Source organism: Acanthochromis polyacanthus, chromosome 9, assembly GCF_021347895.1.
Source record: "Acanthochromis polyacanthus isolate Apoly-LR-REF ecotype Palm Island chromosome 9, KAUST_Apoly_ChrSc, whole genome shotgun sequence".
In the NCBI taxonomy this organism is placed as follows: domain Eukaryota; kingdom Metazoa; phylum Chordata; class Actinopteri; family Pomacentridae; genus Acanthochromis; species Acanthochromis polyacanthus.
Window position 1 is genome coordinate 16,106,333 of NC_067121.1, and position 18,891 is coordinate 16,125,223.

The following is an 18,891-nucleotide window of genomic DNA, read 5'->3' on the forward strand; positions in this document are numbered from 1 at the left end:
TTTTTCCTGTTTCTCAGCCAATCACAATTAAAATATAAAAAAAAATTAATGGCTCAAAAAAAAAAAAGCTAAAAGCTTATCTTTTTATGTGTCAAATTATACTATTAAAAGATGTAGCATCCATCCTCTGTTCCAATTTTTGGCATCTTTTAATGTTGGTACTTATATAATTTCTCATTGCATTTTAGGAAAGTATCCTGCAGCTTTAACAGAATGTAAAAACCTTAGCTGCATGGCTATACAGACAGCAGAAAATATGGATAGTGCTCAATTCTGTTCATTGCTCTGATGCTTAAAAAAATGATTCTAAACATGTAAATGCAGCACTAGAAAATGTCACACATTCCCACGGTCTGTTTGCCTCAGAACCTTCCCAAGGCTGTTGCTTATTTAATGCACACCATCCTACCACTGCATGAAATTCAAATTATTTTCAGCAAATTTGTACCTCCTGTCAAAAGGAGGAACAAGGACATAGGCTCATCACTACTCATGGCCTCAACGAACAGTGATCTGCGGTGGTAAGAGGTGTTACTTTGGTTTTCATTTTATCTGTCCTAATGGGGAGACAGAGACACATATTCCCTTTTCAACCTGCAATGCCATAGTGATCCTGTTAGAATCAATTTTTTACTTTTTTGTAGAGCATTACTGTCAATCTGACGTTATGTTGGAATTTCATTAACACATTTAAGAAGGTGTTAATTAAAAATGATTAAATATAATTGAGGTAAGCCTTGGGGGTAGTAAAACACAATGTGTACCATCACCAATAAGCCTATCAGAGATGTCTCCCACTAATCTGTGTTGGCTTAAATAAAAGCAATCAAAATTTGATTCTTTCTTTACTGTACTGCACTGATTTGTTTCCACCAGATACTGTTCGTGTTGCAGTGCTGCTCAAGAACCAGGTGGATGCAAGTGAAAGTTTGTGTCTAAATGTGTACAGTGGTCTGAATGCACAAAATCAGCTCTCACTAATTAACACTAATTCCAGGAATAACTTTCATCATTCAGTTCTGGATGTGATCGCATTCTGATCACATCCAAAATTCAACTTGTCTGTTGTCAAGTTTGTGTTCTCTTTCAAAGCTGCTGATTACACTCAGCCAAAGATCTTTTGTGTGGGAACAACTCCAAAATGGAACACCTCTGTACAACCACAAATGGACTGCGTGTTTCTGTTGTTCCACCACCAACAGAGCCATACATCTTCTCTTTAGTTGACAATGTCACATCACTTTTAGGAGTCCCATCCTTTGAGTTAACTTTTTAATTATATTTCACACTTTTGTGACAAATTTGACATTTATTTTGTTGTTCATAACTTGTATGTACAGGGCCACATGTACTGCACAGAAGCTCCCAGGGTGAGGTGGTACAAGTATTGTGCAACCCCAGCAAAAAAAAAAAACCCAAAAAACACAGTCAGCTGGTAGAGAGTGACATTTTGAGTGCTGGCACTGTAACATAATAATATGAGGCAAAACAACACAGCACAGCTCACAAATATGGGAACAAGACACATTAAACATACCTTTGACACAGGGCCTGGCCTCACATAGATGGACAGGAGGGTTAGTGTTGGTGACAGAGGGGGGGTGGTGGAAGCGTTTAGCTGACCGGGATGGCTGCACTGTCAGCATTTTATGTTGTGGTGAAATTGATTTGACATTTAAGTTGCCCACGCTCTCTGATTTAAGCTCTATAAAATTCAACTTTTGACTCACTCACTGAAAGGAACGACCTAAACCTGCTTCAGCCAGCTGTGGGTGACTCTCTGAAATCACTGGTTAGTGGATAACAAGTAGATCAGACAGATGACAGAAACAACGCAATAAATGAAACAGTGTTCTTACTGGACTGGGCAGTGCGCGCTTCGATGGGCTGTGTGTAGACCCCTAAACCCATTTCGGAACGGGCTGCGAGAGAGAAACGGTACAAGGTGTCAGGCTTTAAACCCTCCACAGCATAGGAGCCTGCCGGGTTGAAGGTCTTGTGTATCTGGAGGGTTTAGAATTGGACAGAAAAATTTAAAATAAATTAATTACAATTAAAGACAAACAGACAAGTTTATTTATTTGATCAGCTACCTTATTTTAACTACTCTCTCTCCTTTGTATATTCATAAAAAGTAGTGAATACAGCCGCATTTGAGAACAATTTGTTCCGAAAACTATTTGCCCTCTAATTTACAGCTGGTGCAGTGGTCCAACAAAGTTGAATGAAGGCCCATAATAACAAGAGACACAAATTAACAACTGTGCCATGTGCTACTACAGTAAATCTTTCTCATCAGCTGGGGAACTGACTATGTTACTACTATAATACTCCCATTGAGAGAAATTCCATCATAGAAAGCAAGATTCATTTGTGTGCAGTCTCACAGCAGAATATGAGAGATGGATGGATGGATGGATGGATGGATGGATGGATGGATGGATGGATGGATGGATGGATGGATGGATGGATGGATGGATGGATGGATAGATGGATAGATGGATAGGGAATAAGGAATATTATTACTATTATTCTGACCTTGTTTTCTGAGCCTGCCTCCCAGTACTGCAGCTCATACTTAGTGATGGGGTCCTGTACCGGCCACAGCCATGTTAGTACAATGCGTGTGTCCAGCTCGGCTTCAGCCTCAAAGCTGGATGGCTGGGCAGGGACTGGTACAAAGCAGGAGAAAGGACAAATGTTGGAGAACAGAAGGAACAAAATAAAAACATTACTAAAGATAAATGTTCTCCTTGTTAGCGCAATAATCTCCTACCAAACTCTGACTACACAGTAAAGACAAACTATTGCCTGAAGCTATTAAATAATAGCTTCAGGAGTCATTTCACAAATAACGTACATATGCACAATACACACCACAACTGTCAGATAAAACATAGGGCCTGCAGCTAACTATACATACCTGATCATAGCTTTTAACTTGTGTTATGCAAGCACATGAACAAACATGAACACTCAGAACAACACAGTCCTTAGCTTCTCACCTCCCTGCTGTGTTTTGACCTGCAGGATGTCAGAAGGTGGCCCGTCACCTACAGAGGTGAAACCTAGCACCCTGAGGCTGTAGGTGATATCAGGAGTCAGGCCTGAGATGGTAGTCAGGCTGCTATCGTCTGTGTTGTGTTTTTGCCAAGCGCTGAGTGGAGCAGTCAGGTCAGAGCTGTAGTAGACCCGGTAGCCTCTGATTTGCCCATTGGGTTCCTCAGGTGGTCCCCACTGCACCAACATTGTGCTGGCGCTCAGCATGCGTGCTTGGACATGCAGAGGTGGTGAGGAGGGGGCCTGTTCACCGGTGCGCGTCTCCACAGGGTCGCTGGGAGGCCCGCGGCCAATGTTGTTAACAGCCATGACACGAAACTCATACTCAGAATATGGGCTAAGTCCACCGATGCTGTAACGGGTGGTAGCCACACCTTCTACTTCCTGGAAGCCATTGTCTGAAGACTTGGCTTTGTACTGGATCATGTAGTAGGAAACAGGTTCTGGGTTTCCAGAGTCCCATGTGAGCGTTACACTGGTGGCTGTGGTCTCAGTCACAATGAGTGAGGTGGGAGGCTTTGGTAAGGCTGAAGAGGGAGAAGCAAGATATTAGCTTTGACTACTAGGATTCTGCAGATCATAAAACAAGAATAGTAACTCATTGCCGTCATCTTTGCACCATAGTACACAACTGACCAGCTCTACATTGTACAATACACCTATCCTCCTAGCACGGCTTCAGTAACTACTACGTCACCTTACCTCTCCGCAATTCTGAATTCTACAAATGTAGACACAATACACCTAAACAGCAGCTTTGTGGAGGACCAGTATAACCGGTCATGTAATTCTCCATTCTGCTACTCATAGCATTTAAGAGATTGCTTCATAAGCTATTCTTTATAGTAGTCTCAATAGCTAATAACCCAAAATGAAAACAAATGCTGACTGAAGTTCCAATTTTGTGCTTAATAAGTGGTCCTGCCATTACTGACAATATGCGAAAGTTGCAGAGAGGCTCCCGTTGTGACAAATGCAAACAAAATAGAAGGTCTGCTTTATGATTTCCTTGAAGAAGGTGGTCTGCATTGCTGTGGTCTGTTTAATGACTGTGACATTTTGTGCATCGATCAGCTGACTGGAAAGTCAAATCACTACAGGCAAAAACTGATAAGAAAGGCTGCAATGGGTAGACACAAAGTCACATACACACAGTTGGCAAGAGCCACATTCACACAAACACTTGGAAAAAGAAAAGAATGGATGCAAACATGCAGAAAGAAACACACACAAGTAGTGGCATCAACATTAACAAAGAAACTACAAAGAATAATTTCTTTAATGTTACTTTTACAATACTAATACAAACCACAGGCTACTGCATAGGGAAAGATATGAATATGTAGTGGTTTATTCTGCTTTAAAATATTTCAATATTTCATTTCTTTATTAGACTGTGGGTGATTCAAATCAACAGCAGAGTTCACAGATAGACAGACAGAACAACAAGTCTAAGCCTGTCTGAACAACAGCTCTCACCTTTGACAGTAACCTGAGCTGTGGCTTCGATCATGCCCAGAGAAGAGATGGCCACGCAGGTGTAGTTAGCTGATTCACGGATGTTAGTGACCTCCAGCACGTTGCGTCCCATTGGCATCTCTTCCTCTTTGGTCAGCTCTGTCTGGCCCATGGTCCACTTGACATAAGGCATCGGCGAGCCTACTGCAACGCATGTCAAGTTGACACTACCGCCTGGCATCACCTCCTGGTTGGTGGGAGGAATGGAGAATCGCGGTGGAACTCTTCGCACTAAAGAGATTAAGAGAAAAAGGACAAGAAAGGAGTCAATAGGTAGGATATGTAAGGTGAATATGAACCTTTTTGTGGTTTTATGAATAGTTTTGCACCCTACAACATCACAAGACTGAAAGCCAACTCAAAAAAGCTAATAAATGGAGGGCTGATCGCTTTTGTCCAAATGTGCGAGCAAGCACAATGGGAATAATAGGACTGTCACAAAATGGCTCTGGAAATTCACAAGAAATCTTTGAGGGGATGTTTTATCCTCTTGCCTACAAAAGAGAATATAATCAAAAATAGCCCAGTTTTGCTGGAGACTATGTCTGGCCCTCTTTTGTCAGAGTGTCAAATGGTGAGAGTTGCATCATTGAGGGACCCTGTGGAGATGCCATTGTTTGATTTCTCCTCCCGCTCCCTCACTCTAGCTCCTTCTGCTCAGCCTGTCTTTCTCTCTCTCCCTCTCTTTGTGCAGTTCTGATATGCAGATAGGCTGACATTAAAAAGGGGTTCCCATGGAGACAAGAAGGGCCCGTTGACGTCGCCAGGGACAAGGCAAACACCAATGCAGAGGCTCCATGCAATACTGAAAAGCTAGCCCAGAAAAAACAGACAGCCAGCATTTACATACAACTTTCTAAATAAAGGTAGAAAAGAAACGCCTTCCATATTTACACATTTTAGATCTATTTCTGGTAACAACAACAAACTTATGGATTTGACACGGTGAGGACAAGTCGACAATGCTATGTGAACATCCATCAGTGTCACACCTGTTCACTTTATGACATGCTGAATATTACCATAGTATGTGCTAAATGGAAGAAGGGGGAGCTCTGACTTCTTTAACTTTGATTATGGAGAAAATGACGCAAAATCAAACATTTAGCTTCCCACTGAGGCCCCACTATTGCCATCCCACCACTACTGATCATATGTTTTCAAGACACTACAGCATAAAACTCTCCCTGCAGAATTCATATTACTTGTTTCCCCTAATGCACTACAACATCTCTGTGTCTCTCTTGTAAAAATAAATAAATAAATAAATAAATAAAAGGCCCTTGACTGTAATTGCTCTTTTGCACCGGTCTACATGAAAATGGATTTTCAAATATGAGTCTCCCTCCACCTTCCCTTTCCCCCACCCCTCATCCCTCCCTCCCCGATCTAATTTGAACCGGAACGTCGTTACAGCCATGCTTGTTATTCCCCTCATTATGTGGTGAAATGGAAAAACACAAAAGCACCTTTTGAGATTCCAGTCAGGAAAAAGCTGGTTTCCTGGACTCCACTATAATAAGGGGGACCAGGTTCACATTCATCGGAATTTTCCCATAATAATTGAGGTGCATTTCTGTTATTTTAATCAACAGAATCATATGGGCCTTAACTACTTGGCTCAATATCAGACAAATATTAATATTCCAGGTCTGAGCCACACAACACTCATACACATTTTGAAATTTGGCCCTTTACGTTTGTCTTGAACTGCTTCCCAGATAACACCAGGCACAGTTTTAACACAGTAATGACAACTATCTAACATTAATAACGTAAAGATTTCCAAAAACCTCAATGAACAAGATTGTAAAATTTTACGAAGGGTAACGTGCTGGAAACATGTGACACATATTAAACACTGAGAACGATTTATATTAACCATATCATCTGATCTCTGAGGTTCATGGGAATAGGGCTGATTTTTACATGCAATGACTGGACAGGCTGAGTAGTGTTACCAGTCTGGGAACAGGACGGGGATGACGTTCTCAAGCAAAGCATGCACAGGAGCAGAGGAAAGATAGGATGGGATGGCAAGCCTGGACACACTGGGGGGAGAAGATTAAGATCCAATTTTCTCATATAAATGACTGAACATCTGATTTCCAGTATGACTAATGCACAACACACTTTCCTTTGAGTGCTTCCAGGAAGAAGCGTCACTATTTCATTCATGTTGGTGGCCACCTGTGTCTTCTCACCTAACTGTAACATTCTTCAAGTGTAGCTGTTTTTCACAACACATGCTTATGAAAAACAGAAACCTGAGCGAAGCAGGCCTAATGCAAAACCATTAAACTCCAAGTATCTGCTATTCTTTCATGATTCCATAGACCAAACAGCACTAAGAGCAGTCAGTCAATGGGGCCTGTGTATATTGAACACTGAATGTTGTGAATAATTCATGGCGTGCGGTTAAGTTTGGAGAGGTGCTGTGAACCAAAATGACTAGAGGGCAGGTAATTGTTATCGATTCCCCCGAAGCCTCTCTCCTGTTGAGAGCGGCTTGGAGAGATGGGCTCCGGGACTCTATCAAAACCACAAAATAAGCCCTGTCTCCACTCTGCCTGCCTGCTTGCTGGATACCTATAAATTTAACTGCCTTGACAAAGTGCCCAAGGATAGCAGAACTTGTTCAGTCAATCAATATCTGGCACAAACTGGCACAGAGTCAGCAGGCTCCCAGGCTTCCTGGCAGCAGTACTGGACTACCATGATGGCTGATCATCGCCCCTGTCAGCAACACTGCTAGCTTGTTCTTAAATATTCTGCAGGTCAGCTCTTTGCATCTCAGTGTTGTGCAAATGGTACACAAGGAGAGATCATTTCCAAACAGATTACCCCTGTTATTGACAATTTCTTTAAAACAGAGCTTAGTCTGACAATATGTTGATAGGGGTCCACAAGTCACAAATCATGTTCATAAATTTATTATTGATTATTTGTCATAATGTCACCTAAATATGTCTGATTTGCCTTTTACTTGCTGAAAAGTTTTCCAACACCACATTATAATCTTTTCTTTTTTGCAGAGCCTACTGCAGCATCATACCTCGACTGCCTCCACAGTAGACTAACATGTGCCTATAACATCCTTCAGTCTCAGGCTGTAGGATGCCCATGGTGGTAAAACAGACATAATCCCTTGAGAATGGCTTTGTCAGTTCTGATACCCATGTCCCTCAGTGGGAGAGCAGGAGTGTTGCTGCCTAAATACCTGACAAATCCAGTTGCCACCTGAATTCCAGGGCAATCCATCACACACCTCTGATGGGCCTCCACGGGCAGAAGCAAAGTGTGAGGGTGAAAGCAGCTATAGTTTTTGTTGGACGCAGTTGACAGGGACAATATGGGTGTGGTTGGGTAGAATGGAAAGCAATATAACACCACAGAGTTCTAATAATGACTAACTAACTGATTGGAGACACGTTTCTTTGCTTTTGCAAAACTAATCGAGATAGAGGTAGGGGAAGGGCATAGGAAGGCATGCTAGAACTATTTAGGGATTCATGCAAGTAAGCAAACATCACAAGTTTACAATACAGAGGAAAGGGGGAGCTATTTATTATATTTTGGTCTAATAGTGTCTTCATCAGAAGAGGTAGGGTTATGATGGTTCTCACCTAAAATCTGCAACAAATTGAAGGGAAGTGAAAATGACCAACCTTCACGCTGATCTGTTTGCAGATGAAGTGATTTGATGGAGGTGAGCGATGGAATGAAAAGATACAAAGTGAAGAGGAAGACAACACAGTGAAACAGACCAGTGTTTCCATAGACACAGTGGAAGTTAGTGGCATGGCACACAGAGACAAAGTAATGCATCGATGTAGTACCAGGGAAAGAAACTCATCATCCTTCAACCTTGTAATGTGATTATTTAGTATTTTGTTGCAGGAAAGGATGTTTTAAACATTATACATTTAAAGAAATGAGGGGTGAAAATGTTTGATCAAAAAAGCCTTCTGTTTAATGTTGGTTAATGTAAAATTACTGTACGCAAAAATTTACCGGATTCTTATTCACTATAAATCTTACAGCATGGTAAAAATTTTCCATCTTTTTAGGTGTACTTGTTACTCACTTTTCCATCTATTTGAAATTACTTCTTCAAACTTGAATGGCAGTTGGTGCTGTTGGGGACACTGAATATACTCCTGTACCTTCATAAAATTCTTCATAAAACTGACCTGACCAAGTTTCCATCCTTGACACATAAATAAACACGCATACAACAGCATGAAGATACTTTGGTAAAAGAAAAGCCCAGCTGCAGCACTTTATCCTTTATGACATATTGACATGTCACATGGATATATGAAGGAGTGCCAGCAGACAGAAGCTGACATCCCTCCTCTGTTGTGGGATAAGCACTTGACAAATGAGCGTTCATGCACAATCACAGCATGCTTGTGATTCTGCCCACGTTGATGGAGTCCTCCTTTAGAGGAGGGTCACCGAAAGCGACCCATAGCAAACAGGGCGCACACGCACACCTACAAACACGCACACTCTCTTAATGGATGAGAAGTGGAAGGACATAAATAGATACACAGACAGGACGGGAAAAACAATCCATAAGCAGACCTCCTCATCCACAAAACCACCTCCTCCTTCAGTCTCACCCTCCCCACCCACACAGAAATATTAGGACATCGGTCTCTGGTGGTTCTAAAATGTCAAGACAAGTGGTACTGGCAGCATTTTGGTGTACCTGCAGACAGAAACTGGATCAGGTGGTGACAGTGAGTGGAGAGAAAACAAAGCACATTCGTAGACACAAAACACCAACCCATAACAAGCACATTTAATGCAAGTCTGACAGGAGTGTGTGTGCATGTGGGCGATTGTTAGAAGGGTGTTGATAGAGAATAATGGCATAGTTCTATCACATGCTAATCCTTTCATATGTCACTTTCAAAAGCGCCAACTTTACTGGAATTACAAAGCTACAAATAATTGCTCTACCCAGGGAGGGTATAATAGTTAGAAGGTGCTGAATTTAATGAAGTCATAATCAAGTAAATTCCTATAATTTACTCAAAAGTGGAAAAAAGAAATATTGGAACACAGTTAATCTCAGCCCTGAACTGCTATTTTTGTACATCACACTGCACTGCAAGTGACTGTAATTATTGGTTCAAGTATTAAGGGTCTTTTTAATATTGTAATGGAGGTTTGGAATTAATTACTTCTTTTACAGTCTGTAAAATCTAACAGTAGTCTAATAACGTCTTTGCTTTCAGAACTTGTTATGCTTAAGTTTAATTACAAGCATTGGAAGCATCAAAATATACCCTCCTCTGTCTCAGAATAAAGAAAAAAACTTGTAACAACAGGGAGGAAAGAGAGGAATGTCAAAGGCCACTTGTCTTCAGTCCCTCATGTTTTAAACCCAATCTAGCAGTCCAGTGATAGTACAGCCCCAGGTCTCATCTCCTCATTCTTGCAGCAGTAACAAAGACAGAGTGAAAACATAGCTCGAGCCTTTGTTCTTCATTTCAGACAAGTACACTTTTAAAAGGTTACGGTTGGTTAGATTTCCATCTCTCCACTGGTGTGGTGAGGCTGGCGGAAAAGTTGGTGTTAAGGCCAATGGGTTGACAGCTACCTGGGTGGTGTTACAGACTAGCTGGGCCTGGGGGCCCTGTTGGCGCCACACCACACAACTGCTGTAATTACCTCTGAGGAGAAAAAAGGCAGAGTCTGTACCTGTGACAGACATGTCCTGATTAATAGACAAGACTTACTCCCTTCCTCGCCTTTGCTGTTTGGCTGACTACCTCAAACTGTCAAGATTTAAGATCTAAACTTTCTGGAGCCCACAGTGTTTAATCTGTACATTTTTATTCCACTGTGGTCTTTGAGGATGATTTTACCTCTGATAGTTCTGATCCAGGAGGAGGTTCTGTTTGTTGAAAAAACATTTATCTTGGATACAATGCTACAATAAAAAATCAGGTTAAATATTACTGTAGCATAGCTGAGTAAGAAGGACTTTGTTTAAAAAGTATGCACAATCAAATTCGTTGTAGTTTGTTGGTTTGTCTGGGGTAGATGGGAAACAGCAGACAGCAAATTAAATATGCTATGTAATACACACTTAACAAAAACCCTAAAATGATAGCCAAGTGCGGGTTTTTCTTACCATGACACTTTCATTCCCTCCCTCCCTCTTTTCTCCACCCACACTAACAACTGGAGCAGCTATTCTGTTTCATGTACATCAGACATGGTGGTGCTATCCGCAGGGGCTGACCTAGACTACTCTCTCCGATACCAGCTTTTTTCTAGGATGGGTACAATGCTGCCCTTGCCTTGCATTAGTCTACTCACTGAGACACCACAACAAAAACAAACCCTGAAACTCCAGACCCTTCCATGCCTTTAGGAGCTCTGGGTTGTGCGGGAGGGAATAATGGAGCCTTTCGATACAGTCAAAATAAAAAAAGAAAGAAAGCCTGGCATCAATGCCAGCAGAGGAAACGATTTCAATGCAGCTGTTTCCACAGAGGCCGCACCTGGTCGAGTTCGTAGCCAAACAGGAGGTTGAGGTTAGTTCAGCTCATTGGTATGGGAGGAATGGCATGGTCAGGATAATGGAGAAAGAATTGGTTGAGAGAGACACAAAACACATGTATATAGGGGTATAATTGTGTTTGTTGGAAATTAAACAACAACTAAAGAAACAGAAAATTTTTACCAACTGTGTTTATACTTCTCTTGACTGATTAGAGCTCTTCTCATGTTGAATGTGAGTAGGGCGATGTTGGAAATCACTCCATTTATCAATAAGAATTAAAATAATAATAGGGTGTAATCGTCCCACTTTGTCAGGTGAAGCAAGGCTAATAGGAAACTGAGCAAGATGTCAATCAAACACAGTCTGCACACTCCCACATACGCCTGAGAAAAACTCAAATCACACCATATAACAGGCATACAGGATGTGTATTTGGAGATTTTTTTAAAGGGTTGCACTGTTGCTTGTGATTTTAAAATGGTTGAGACAACAGAAATGATTACTGATTGATGAAGTTCACAACTGGAAGAGACATTTGACTTTACCTCGTACGTAGAGATTGGCAGGAGCAGAGTAACGGGTCCCAGCACTGTTCATGGCAACACATTCATATTTCCCCTGGTCCGACTCCTCACTGTTCTCAATTTGCAGAGCTCCTGCGTAGAGGATTAACAAATTTAGATATCTTGACAGTTGTAGAATATGAGATGCAACATGGCATGAAACCACAGCAGATATCTGTACTGAGACTCGCTAGAGAGCCTGTAAGCAACTAGTCTAACCCAGTTTCTGCTTAGACATGGACACAGTTTTGTCAAGAAAATACTTCAGGCAACACAAGCATTTAGCAGGTCTCACAAGTTAAAAAAAATTGCACATTAAATATTTGGCTAATTATGGTAAGGAGGAGAAAACAACCAGGGCTAATTAATCATTTGAATAACATGTCAAAACCATATCCCTTCTGCTTATGAAAATTACTGGCAAGTGCTTGTGGAATTGAGTGTTATTTTTCTCAGCAAGATACATTTAAGATGTGCCGGCAGCATAGCCGCATCATAAACAAAAAAATGGATATAGCACATAAGGAAGTGATCAAACTGCTGTTTAACATCATGTCGTTTTAACACTGTCTTATCAAAATACGCAATTTAAAACGTGTAGAAGAATGCTATTTTCAGCTTTCAGTTGAGCGTAAACATTGTCGTCACAAATCCAAATAAAATACAATTAACATTCTGACACTATTGGATTAAGTAAAAGATCAATGCAACTAAGGACCTAACTGTTCTTCTCAAGTCAACAACTGCCAGTGCAGGCATGTTTTCTTCAGCCATCGGTGAGTATGGATTTAGAAGTGAGGTCATTATCAACCATGTCTCACAGGGGCAGGATGCTCCTCCACCAGATGGGTAAAATTAGTATTCACAATCTCAAATAGCTGTAGTCATCAGAGGACAGGCTAATGTGTTGTTTCTAATGAAGCAGAAATTCCCAGAAGACCTGTCTTGATCATTCTGACACTCCCTGTCCGTAGCCATCATGTAACCATTGCTACTGCAAATGACTGACAAAGGAAACAAGTTATGATTTGACAAACTGAAAAGACCAACAGCAAACTTACCTGCACCGTATGATTTAAAATACACATGTAAAAATAAAACTATTTCTCTCAGAAACACATATGTAGTGAGTGATAAAAGTTATCACGTCTCCAAACCAGCATGGTACAAGCACAAAAGGCAGCCAGCCACCATGCAGTTTGAAAATGACAAAAATACTCAGCAAAATATGATGTCAGGATACATTTTTCACATCATGCAGTATGAGATGAATGTAACAAACAGGTTCACCACCAACCATAGGGGACTCGAATCAAGACGAGATCAAAAAACAGAAGTAAAACAGGGCGGGGCGATGACATGTGATAATACCACCTCAGATCTCATGACAACACATCCCTTCGAGGTGTTTGCTTGGCTTGCTGAGCTCATCGCTGTCTGATTCAGCACTGACATGCACCTGCATACTAATGTTGGTGTCACCAATCTGTCAATCTGCCAGCTCTCCCATGGGAGAAAACAGTGCGAGTACTACAGAAATGTAGAAGGTTGCTGCTACGGCAGTTGTCAGACTGCAACACTGAACCCCTTCTAACTACTTAAACATTTGTGGGTCTTCTACAAGGTCATTTCACAGTTTCACAGAGCAGCAATTATCCAAGGGGCACAGAGGTTATCATAAGGTTATCTTAACTCCAAAAGAGTTAAACATCATATTCAATATGGGCTTCATTAGTATGCAGAGACAATTTGAAATATATTCAACTTTCCCCAGACGTCCACTATTTACATCACTGTTGTCGAAGGGAAATCATGCTTTCCGTCTGGGGAAAAGTAGATGATTTCCATAAAAACGGGTTGAAGCTTCCACCTTAACAATCTCAATCAGGCATCCTGTTTCCATGCTGAGGGGCAATGCTGCATAGGCTGTATGCAAATGCAGCTATTTCAATTTACATTGAGGTTACACAGAGGAGGCAGGTAGATCCTCTTGTGGTGATGGTTGCTTATAGTTTGAAATGTAACTCCTCGTCCGTTTTCTATGTGAATGTGTGTTGTCCCATGAATACCTGTATAGGAAGAGCCTTGAAAAAACTTGCTTACAAGGTATCACATTGGACTTCTGCATTTCTCATGACACCAGGGTTGGTGATCATTTGTTTGTTAAGGAGGAGACAGTGAACAGAACACATTTGGAGGCAACGGAGGAGAAGGTGAAAGACAGTGGGTTGGCGCTAACAGTGTGGATGAACCTGGTGATGTCGCATTGGGGAGAATGAAGAGGTCTGATGTGGGTGTGAGGGAATGGCGTGGACGTGATATTTTTCCATACACTTTACTCATCATTCTTACCTCTAATTGGTGTACCACCTAGGCGGGAGTAATTTCAATGTAGACAGGGTTGAAAGATTAGTTAGTAATCCACAACAGTGGGTGAAAAAAACATGGCTTCTGAGAGGCCACAGATAAAAAGAAAAATGATATGAGAGTAGAAGCCACTTAAATGTGAAATGACTAAGTTTGACGCACTTAATCCATGCTGTGAAGCAAGTACAAATTTTGGACAATACATGCAGTCTGTAAAAAATGAAAAACAATACACCCTCAAGAAGAATCCCTTCGGACAAGCAAACATTTTAAAACATGTTGCTCCAACTTCCATATTTGATGACAATAGGCTTAAGCCTTAAACAATTCTACGCTTGCTTCACAGTAGCATTAAAATATGCATTGAAGAGCTATTTTAATTGAACTGCCTAATTTAAGTTGGCCCCCACTCTTTGTGCAGACAGCAGTTAGTAAAATGGACAAGAATAAATAATGAAAGTCCTATACAGTAAATAGAGTGACAATCAGCAAGAAATATTCATGTCAGAGGTGTTGAATCGTAAAGAACTTAGTACCTCTACAGAGTGAATGGTTTGGATGGTGTGAAAAGATATAGGTGTGTGCACTCAATAAAAACAGAGCAAATGTGATGCAATATGAATAACTGGGCCCGCCTTTCCTGTTAAACTGTGGCAGCAAATTAGTGTGCTTTTTTCTGTCATTGCAAAAAAATTGGCCTCATTTCAGGTGATATGCAGTAATGTACATCCTGATACAGCAGCAGATGTCAAGAAAAGGGTGGTGGATAAAAAGAACTGTTAGTCTGAGGGCATTACAAATTAGCACATTCTCAGGCACTTGCAATGTATGTGAGAAATAGAACTAATTAAAGTTTGTTACTCCTTGTAAAAAAACTACATGGTGTCCACTTAAAACATTATCAAAAAAATAAGGATATGTACCTAGTTTGGATTCTGTTTGCCATTGAGCCACTTTCTATTTTTAAGATAACGGAGAGCCCAAGTGATCATGTTCAAGTGACCCGGTGTCCACGGGGCAGTTCTAGTGTCAGACCTTTTCTAGAGGAATTTTAATTTTTGAGACCTACAGCCTGGTCTGTCCTACAGGCTGCTTTTCAATGATGTGAATGTATAGTAATACTTCTCTTATGGATCTGGGAAGACGTTTCTGGTTTATATGATAGACATAATAAAAGCAATAATAGAATTTAACTGGTCAAAGATAAGCACAGTTAATAGTATATTTGTGTAGGTGTATATTGAGCCTATATTAAATACCCTTTCACTGCCTCTTAGTGAGAAATTGTGTTGAATTGGGAAATTAAGTGATGAACAGTTTTAATGTGATATCGAAGTAAAATCTGCTTCACTTAGTGAGGTTCACTACAGAGTCCACGCTAAGTTAGGTAGATTTAGGACTCAGTGTTAGACAGAACCAGGTCAAAAGTCATCTTTCCATTTTGTATCTTTTCCAAGTGATCCAGGCGGACAAGCATTGCTTATTTATAGATAACATAACATAAATAAACTCCTGCATGTCTGCAGGTATATATGTTCAACAGAAGAGGAGAATAGGGATTATGCAATATGTTGAAAAAATATATTTCTTTTCTTTAAAAGGTTCAAAGCTCACGCATCACTGTCAAAGACTGTCCGAACAAAGGACCGATGTTATTTCAACTTCTGTTACTTTGTAACTGGCTGCTGAGCCACTATCAGGAAAAAAGAAATCTGTAAGAACTCGACACAGTATTTAAGCTGACAATGAGAAATTAAAGAAAACTTTCATGTCCTTTGTGATCAAAATACATGAAATCATACAAAAACTACAAAGTCATTTTGTTTTTTCACAATATTGTCATGTGTAACATGACTCATGTCTGTTGGTATGGACATGACCTCTTACACCTGGTCACTTGTCTCCGTTGTGTTTCCAGTATTTCATATACAGTAAGACATACAGTCGTATATTTGATTGACACAACTTTCTACACCACCAAAACTGACAACTGAAGTTGTTGTATGCATATTTTTGACTCAGCAGGTTTTGTCATTGTTTGGCATACAGGGCTTACTGAATGGAGGAAATGTTATATTGGACTGAAAGGTGTGCGACGAAGACATGCATCATTACATCACTAATAAATCCTTAAAGACGTTAAATCAGACCAAATCAACTGTACCTGAGCGAAGTTGTTTGATGCGTCCATTGCTGCTGCTGATGTCCACAGGAAGCATATCCTTGAACCATGATATCTCTGGATCTGGGTTTCCACTGGCAGCACACAGCATTGTGGCAGTTCTGGTCCTTTCAACCACCTTCAGCTGAGGACCCATATCAATGGTGGGGAAGCCATGGGGGATCTGGTTCTCTGAAAATTTGCAAAGGCAGATAACTACATTATTACAGCCACAGACACAAAGAGCAAGAAATAAAATAATAAAATAAACAAGAAGTGGAAAATGCGTTTTGAAAAAGATTCTGACAGAATGTTGCAATTGCTGTGAGAGGAGCTGAGTGCATCAGAGCTACTGAACTGGCAAGGACAGAGAAGAGGATCAAAGAGAGCAATTGCATTTCAGGTTGTACAGACCAAACAGTAATGAGAAAATACACACACAAATATTAATGTAAGAGCTAAAGATACTATTGATGATAGTAGATCTGATGATGATTTGGCTTTGGCTGAAAAAAATAATCCTGCTCATGACTGATTACAATAACAGGCCTATTAGCCGGCACACGGAGTCTCAGGTTTAGACAGACGAAAGATAGTTACATTCTGTTCCTGCGTACCCATGCATAGATGAGCCGCCTTAGGCTTAGCAAACGAAACAAACCTATCTGAATAATCCAACATATCATAATGAATGTAATGGAATATTCCTGACAACACATAAGGTATAATCCTTAAAACAGAACTTGGACACCAAGGTAAAAAGTTGTTTCAAATTTAGAAACTTCAAGAAATTTACACTGACATTACATAAAAAGATTATCAAATTAAAGCAAAGATATAGTCTTAGACCGTATGGGATTCTAGTGGCATCAGGAAGAGGCCTACCCTGGCACACAGTATTTAACACTTTCTAGTACTGATCAATTTTGTTGGAAACCAATTATTAGCAATTATTCTATTCTATTCTATTCTATTCTATTCTATTCTATTCTATTCTATTCCCATCAATATTTACCGCTGACACTATGTGTTTCAACACTCACACTGTGTTTTTTTTTGTGAAGAATTTTCAGTCTACTCATCATCATCAACAGCTGCTTTCATATTGAAAATTAGTTCCAACTCAGCACCCATTTGTGTCTCATTCTGTTATGACAAGTTGTGTCGATATTTACATCAAACAATGAAAGTCTTTGTAATTTAAACTTTGAAAATATGTTGATTTCAAAATAATTCTGTACAATTAATGAGTTTCTATTTATTGAAACTTTAAGGCTACCTAAGTCACTAACTGTGCTGGAAAACTCAGATCAGAGCCCCCAACCTCATGATCATAATAAATCCTAATTTAACCTTTGGACAGCAGTAATAAAGAGGACACATGATAGCCCTTGAGAGGTCTTATTATCAGCTTGCTCTTGAACCGGTAATTTATTTTATCTGTCTCCTCATATGTGGATGTGTCGTTGGAAGCAAAGTGTTAAGATGAAATAAGTGCCAATGACTGTCATGCCTGCCTTTGGTTCAGCATGAAATGACACCTAATTGCAGGTTATGCAACAATAAGCGAAGCATAGCTGCTCTAGAGCAATGAATAAAACAAAAAAATTATTAAAAGTTTAGGAAAACAGCATCGAGAATGGATTTATTTTGTCAATTCATCCACTTCTCCATCCATCAATGATCTAAATTCACATATTTTACTGTACTTTTTTCTTTTTCTGCACATTTATACGCCACCATCCTGTGTCACTAACTTTGTCTCTTCTCTCTCCTGTAGTTTCTGTTTTGTCCCTAAATAAATCCATCCTGAAACAATTCCACTGAAAAAAAAAACTAAAACATCTGGGAAAGTAATGGGACAATGGGACAACAGACGCAAGAACATTAAACTTTTTTGAAATGACTAATTGAAAAACACTTTAGTGCACATTCTATTCACACATTTGAACTCTTTTGCAAGATGCTTAAAGCACTTTGCGGCTGACTCTAAATCCAGGGCAGCCTCTTTAACGGATCAGTCCGTTGTTGTATGGCTTTTTGTCTTCTGACCAAATTACATGACGAGCACTATTATACAAATAACAGTGTTGTTGGAACAATGTAGATTTTGATAGAGCATGTTCTAATTTTCTTAATTTTTAAATGTGATGCGACTAAATAGAAAACAAGAAAAGCAGAGAGCGCAGTACTCCGCCAAGGCCCCTCAGTTGTATGATTTCTGACAAATGAAATCTTTAAAAAATGTGTGGTCCGCAGTTGTCGATTTGTAGTAGGATTACAGTCACGTGATCATCAGCAGGCAGCTGACGTATTGTTCATTTGTAGTCATAGTTACAGTGACAATGTGGCGCTGTCTCGCTCTCTCACAATGATCCAGAAATCTTTAACAAATGTGTGGATCCAGACTATAAGCTTCATCACTGCCAAAATGGAATCACTGGGTCCTTTTGTCATTTTTGACCTTCACTGAAAATTTCATTGAACCCCGTTGGCTCTTTTTGAGTCATGTTGCTAACAGACAGACGGACAGACGGACGGACAGACGGACGGACGGACGGACAGACAGACGCCAATCATCACATAACTCCACCACATTCCTTGACAGAGTAACTAGCAAAGCACTCAGAGAGAACTGAACTCTGCAGAGAACGTATATTGACTTGACTTTTGCGTTCAGTCTACTTTAATGCGAT

At 40.3% G+C, this 18,891-nt stretch overlaps 1 protein-coding gene across 24 annotated transcripts in view; it reads right to left on the reverse strand.

Annotated features, from left to right (window-relative positions):
- LOC110957580 (receptor-type tyrosine-protein phosphatase F) overlaps positions 1-18,891 on the reverse strand; it is a 185,782-nt gene that overhangs the window by 61,643 nt on the left and 105,248 nt on the right. For 13 of the 24 annotated variants that reach the window (XM_051953727.1, XM_051953722.1, XM_051953725.1 and 10 more), the window contains exons 5-11: positions 16,199-16,387; positions 14,020-14,037; positions 11,650-11,760; positions 4,540-4,809; positions 3,006-3,587; positions 2,539-2,672; positions 1,860-2,004 (exon numbers count right to left, since the gene is read on the reverse strand). In XM_051953727.1, the coding sequence (XP_051809687.1) occupies positions 1,860-2,004; positions 2,539-2,672; positions 3,006-3,587; positions 4,540-4,809; positions 11,650-11,760; positions 14,020-14,037; positions 16,199-16,387 (1,449 nt within the window). The remainder of the gene's footprint in view (positions 1-1,859; positions 2,005-2,538; positions 2,673-3,005; positions 3,588-4,539; positions 4,810-11,649; positions 11,761-14,019; positions 14,038-16,198; positions 16,388-18,891) is intronic. The other 11 variants (XM_051953723.1, XM_051953733.1, XM_051953732.1 and 8 more) reach the window with 1 other exon arrangement.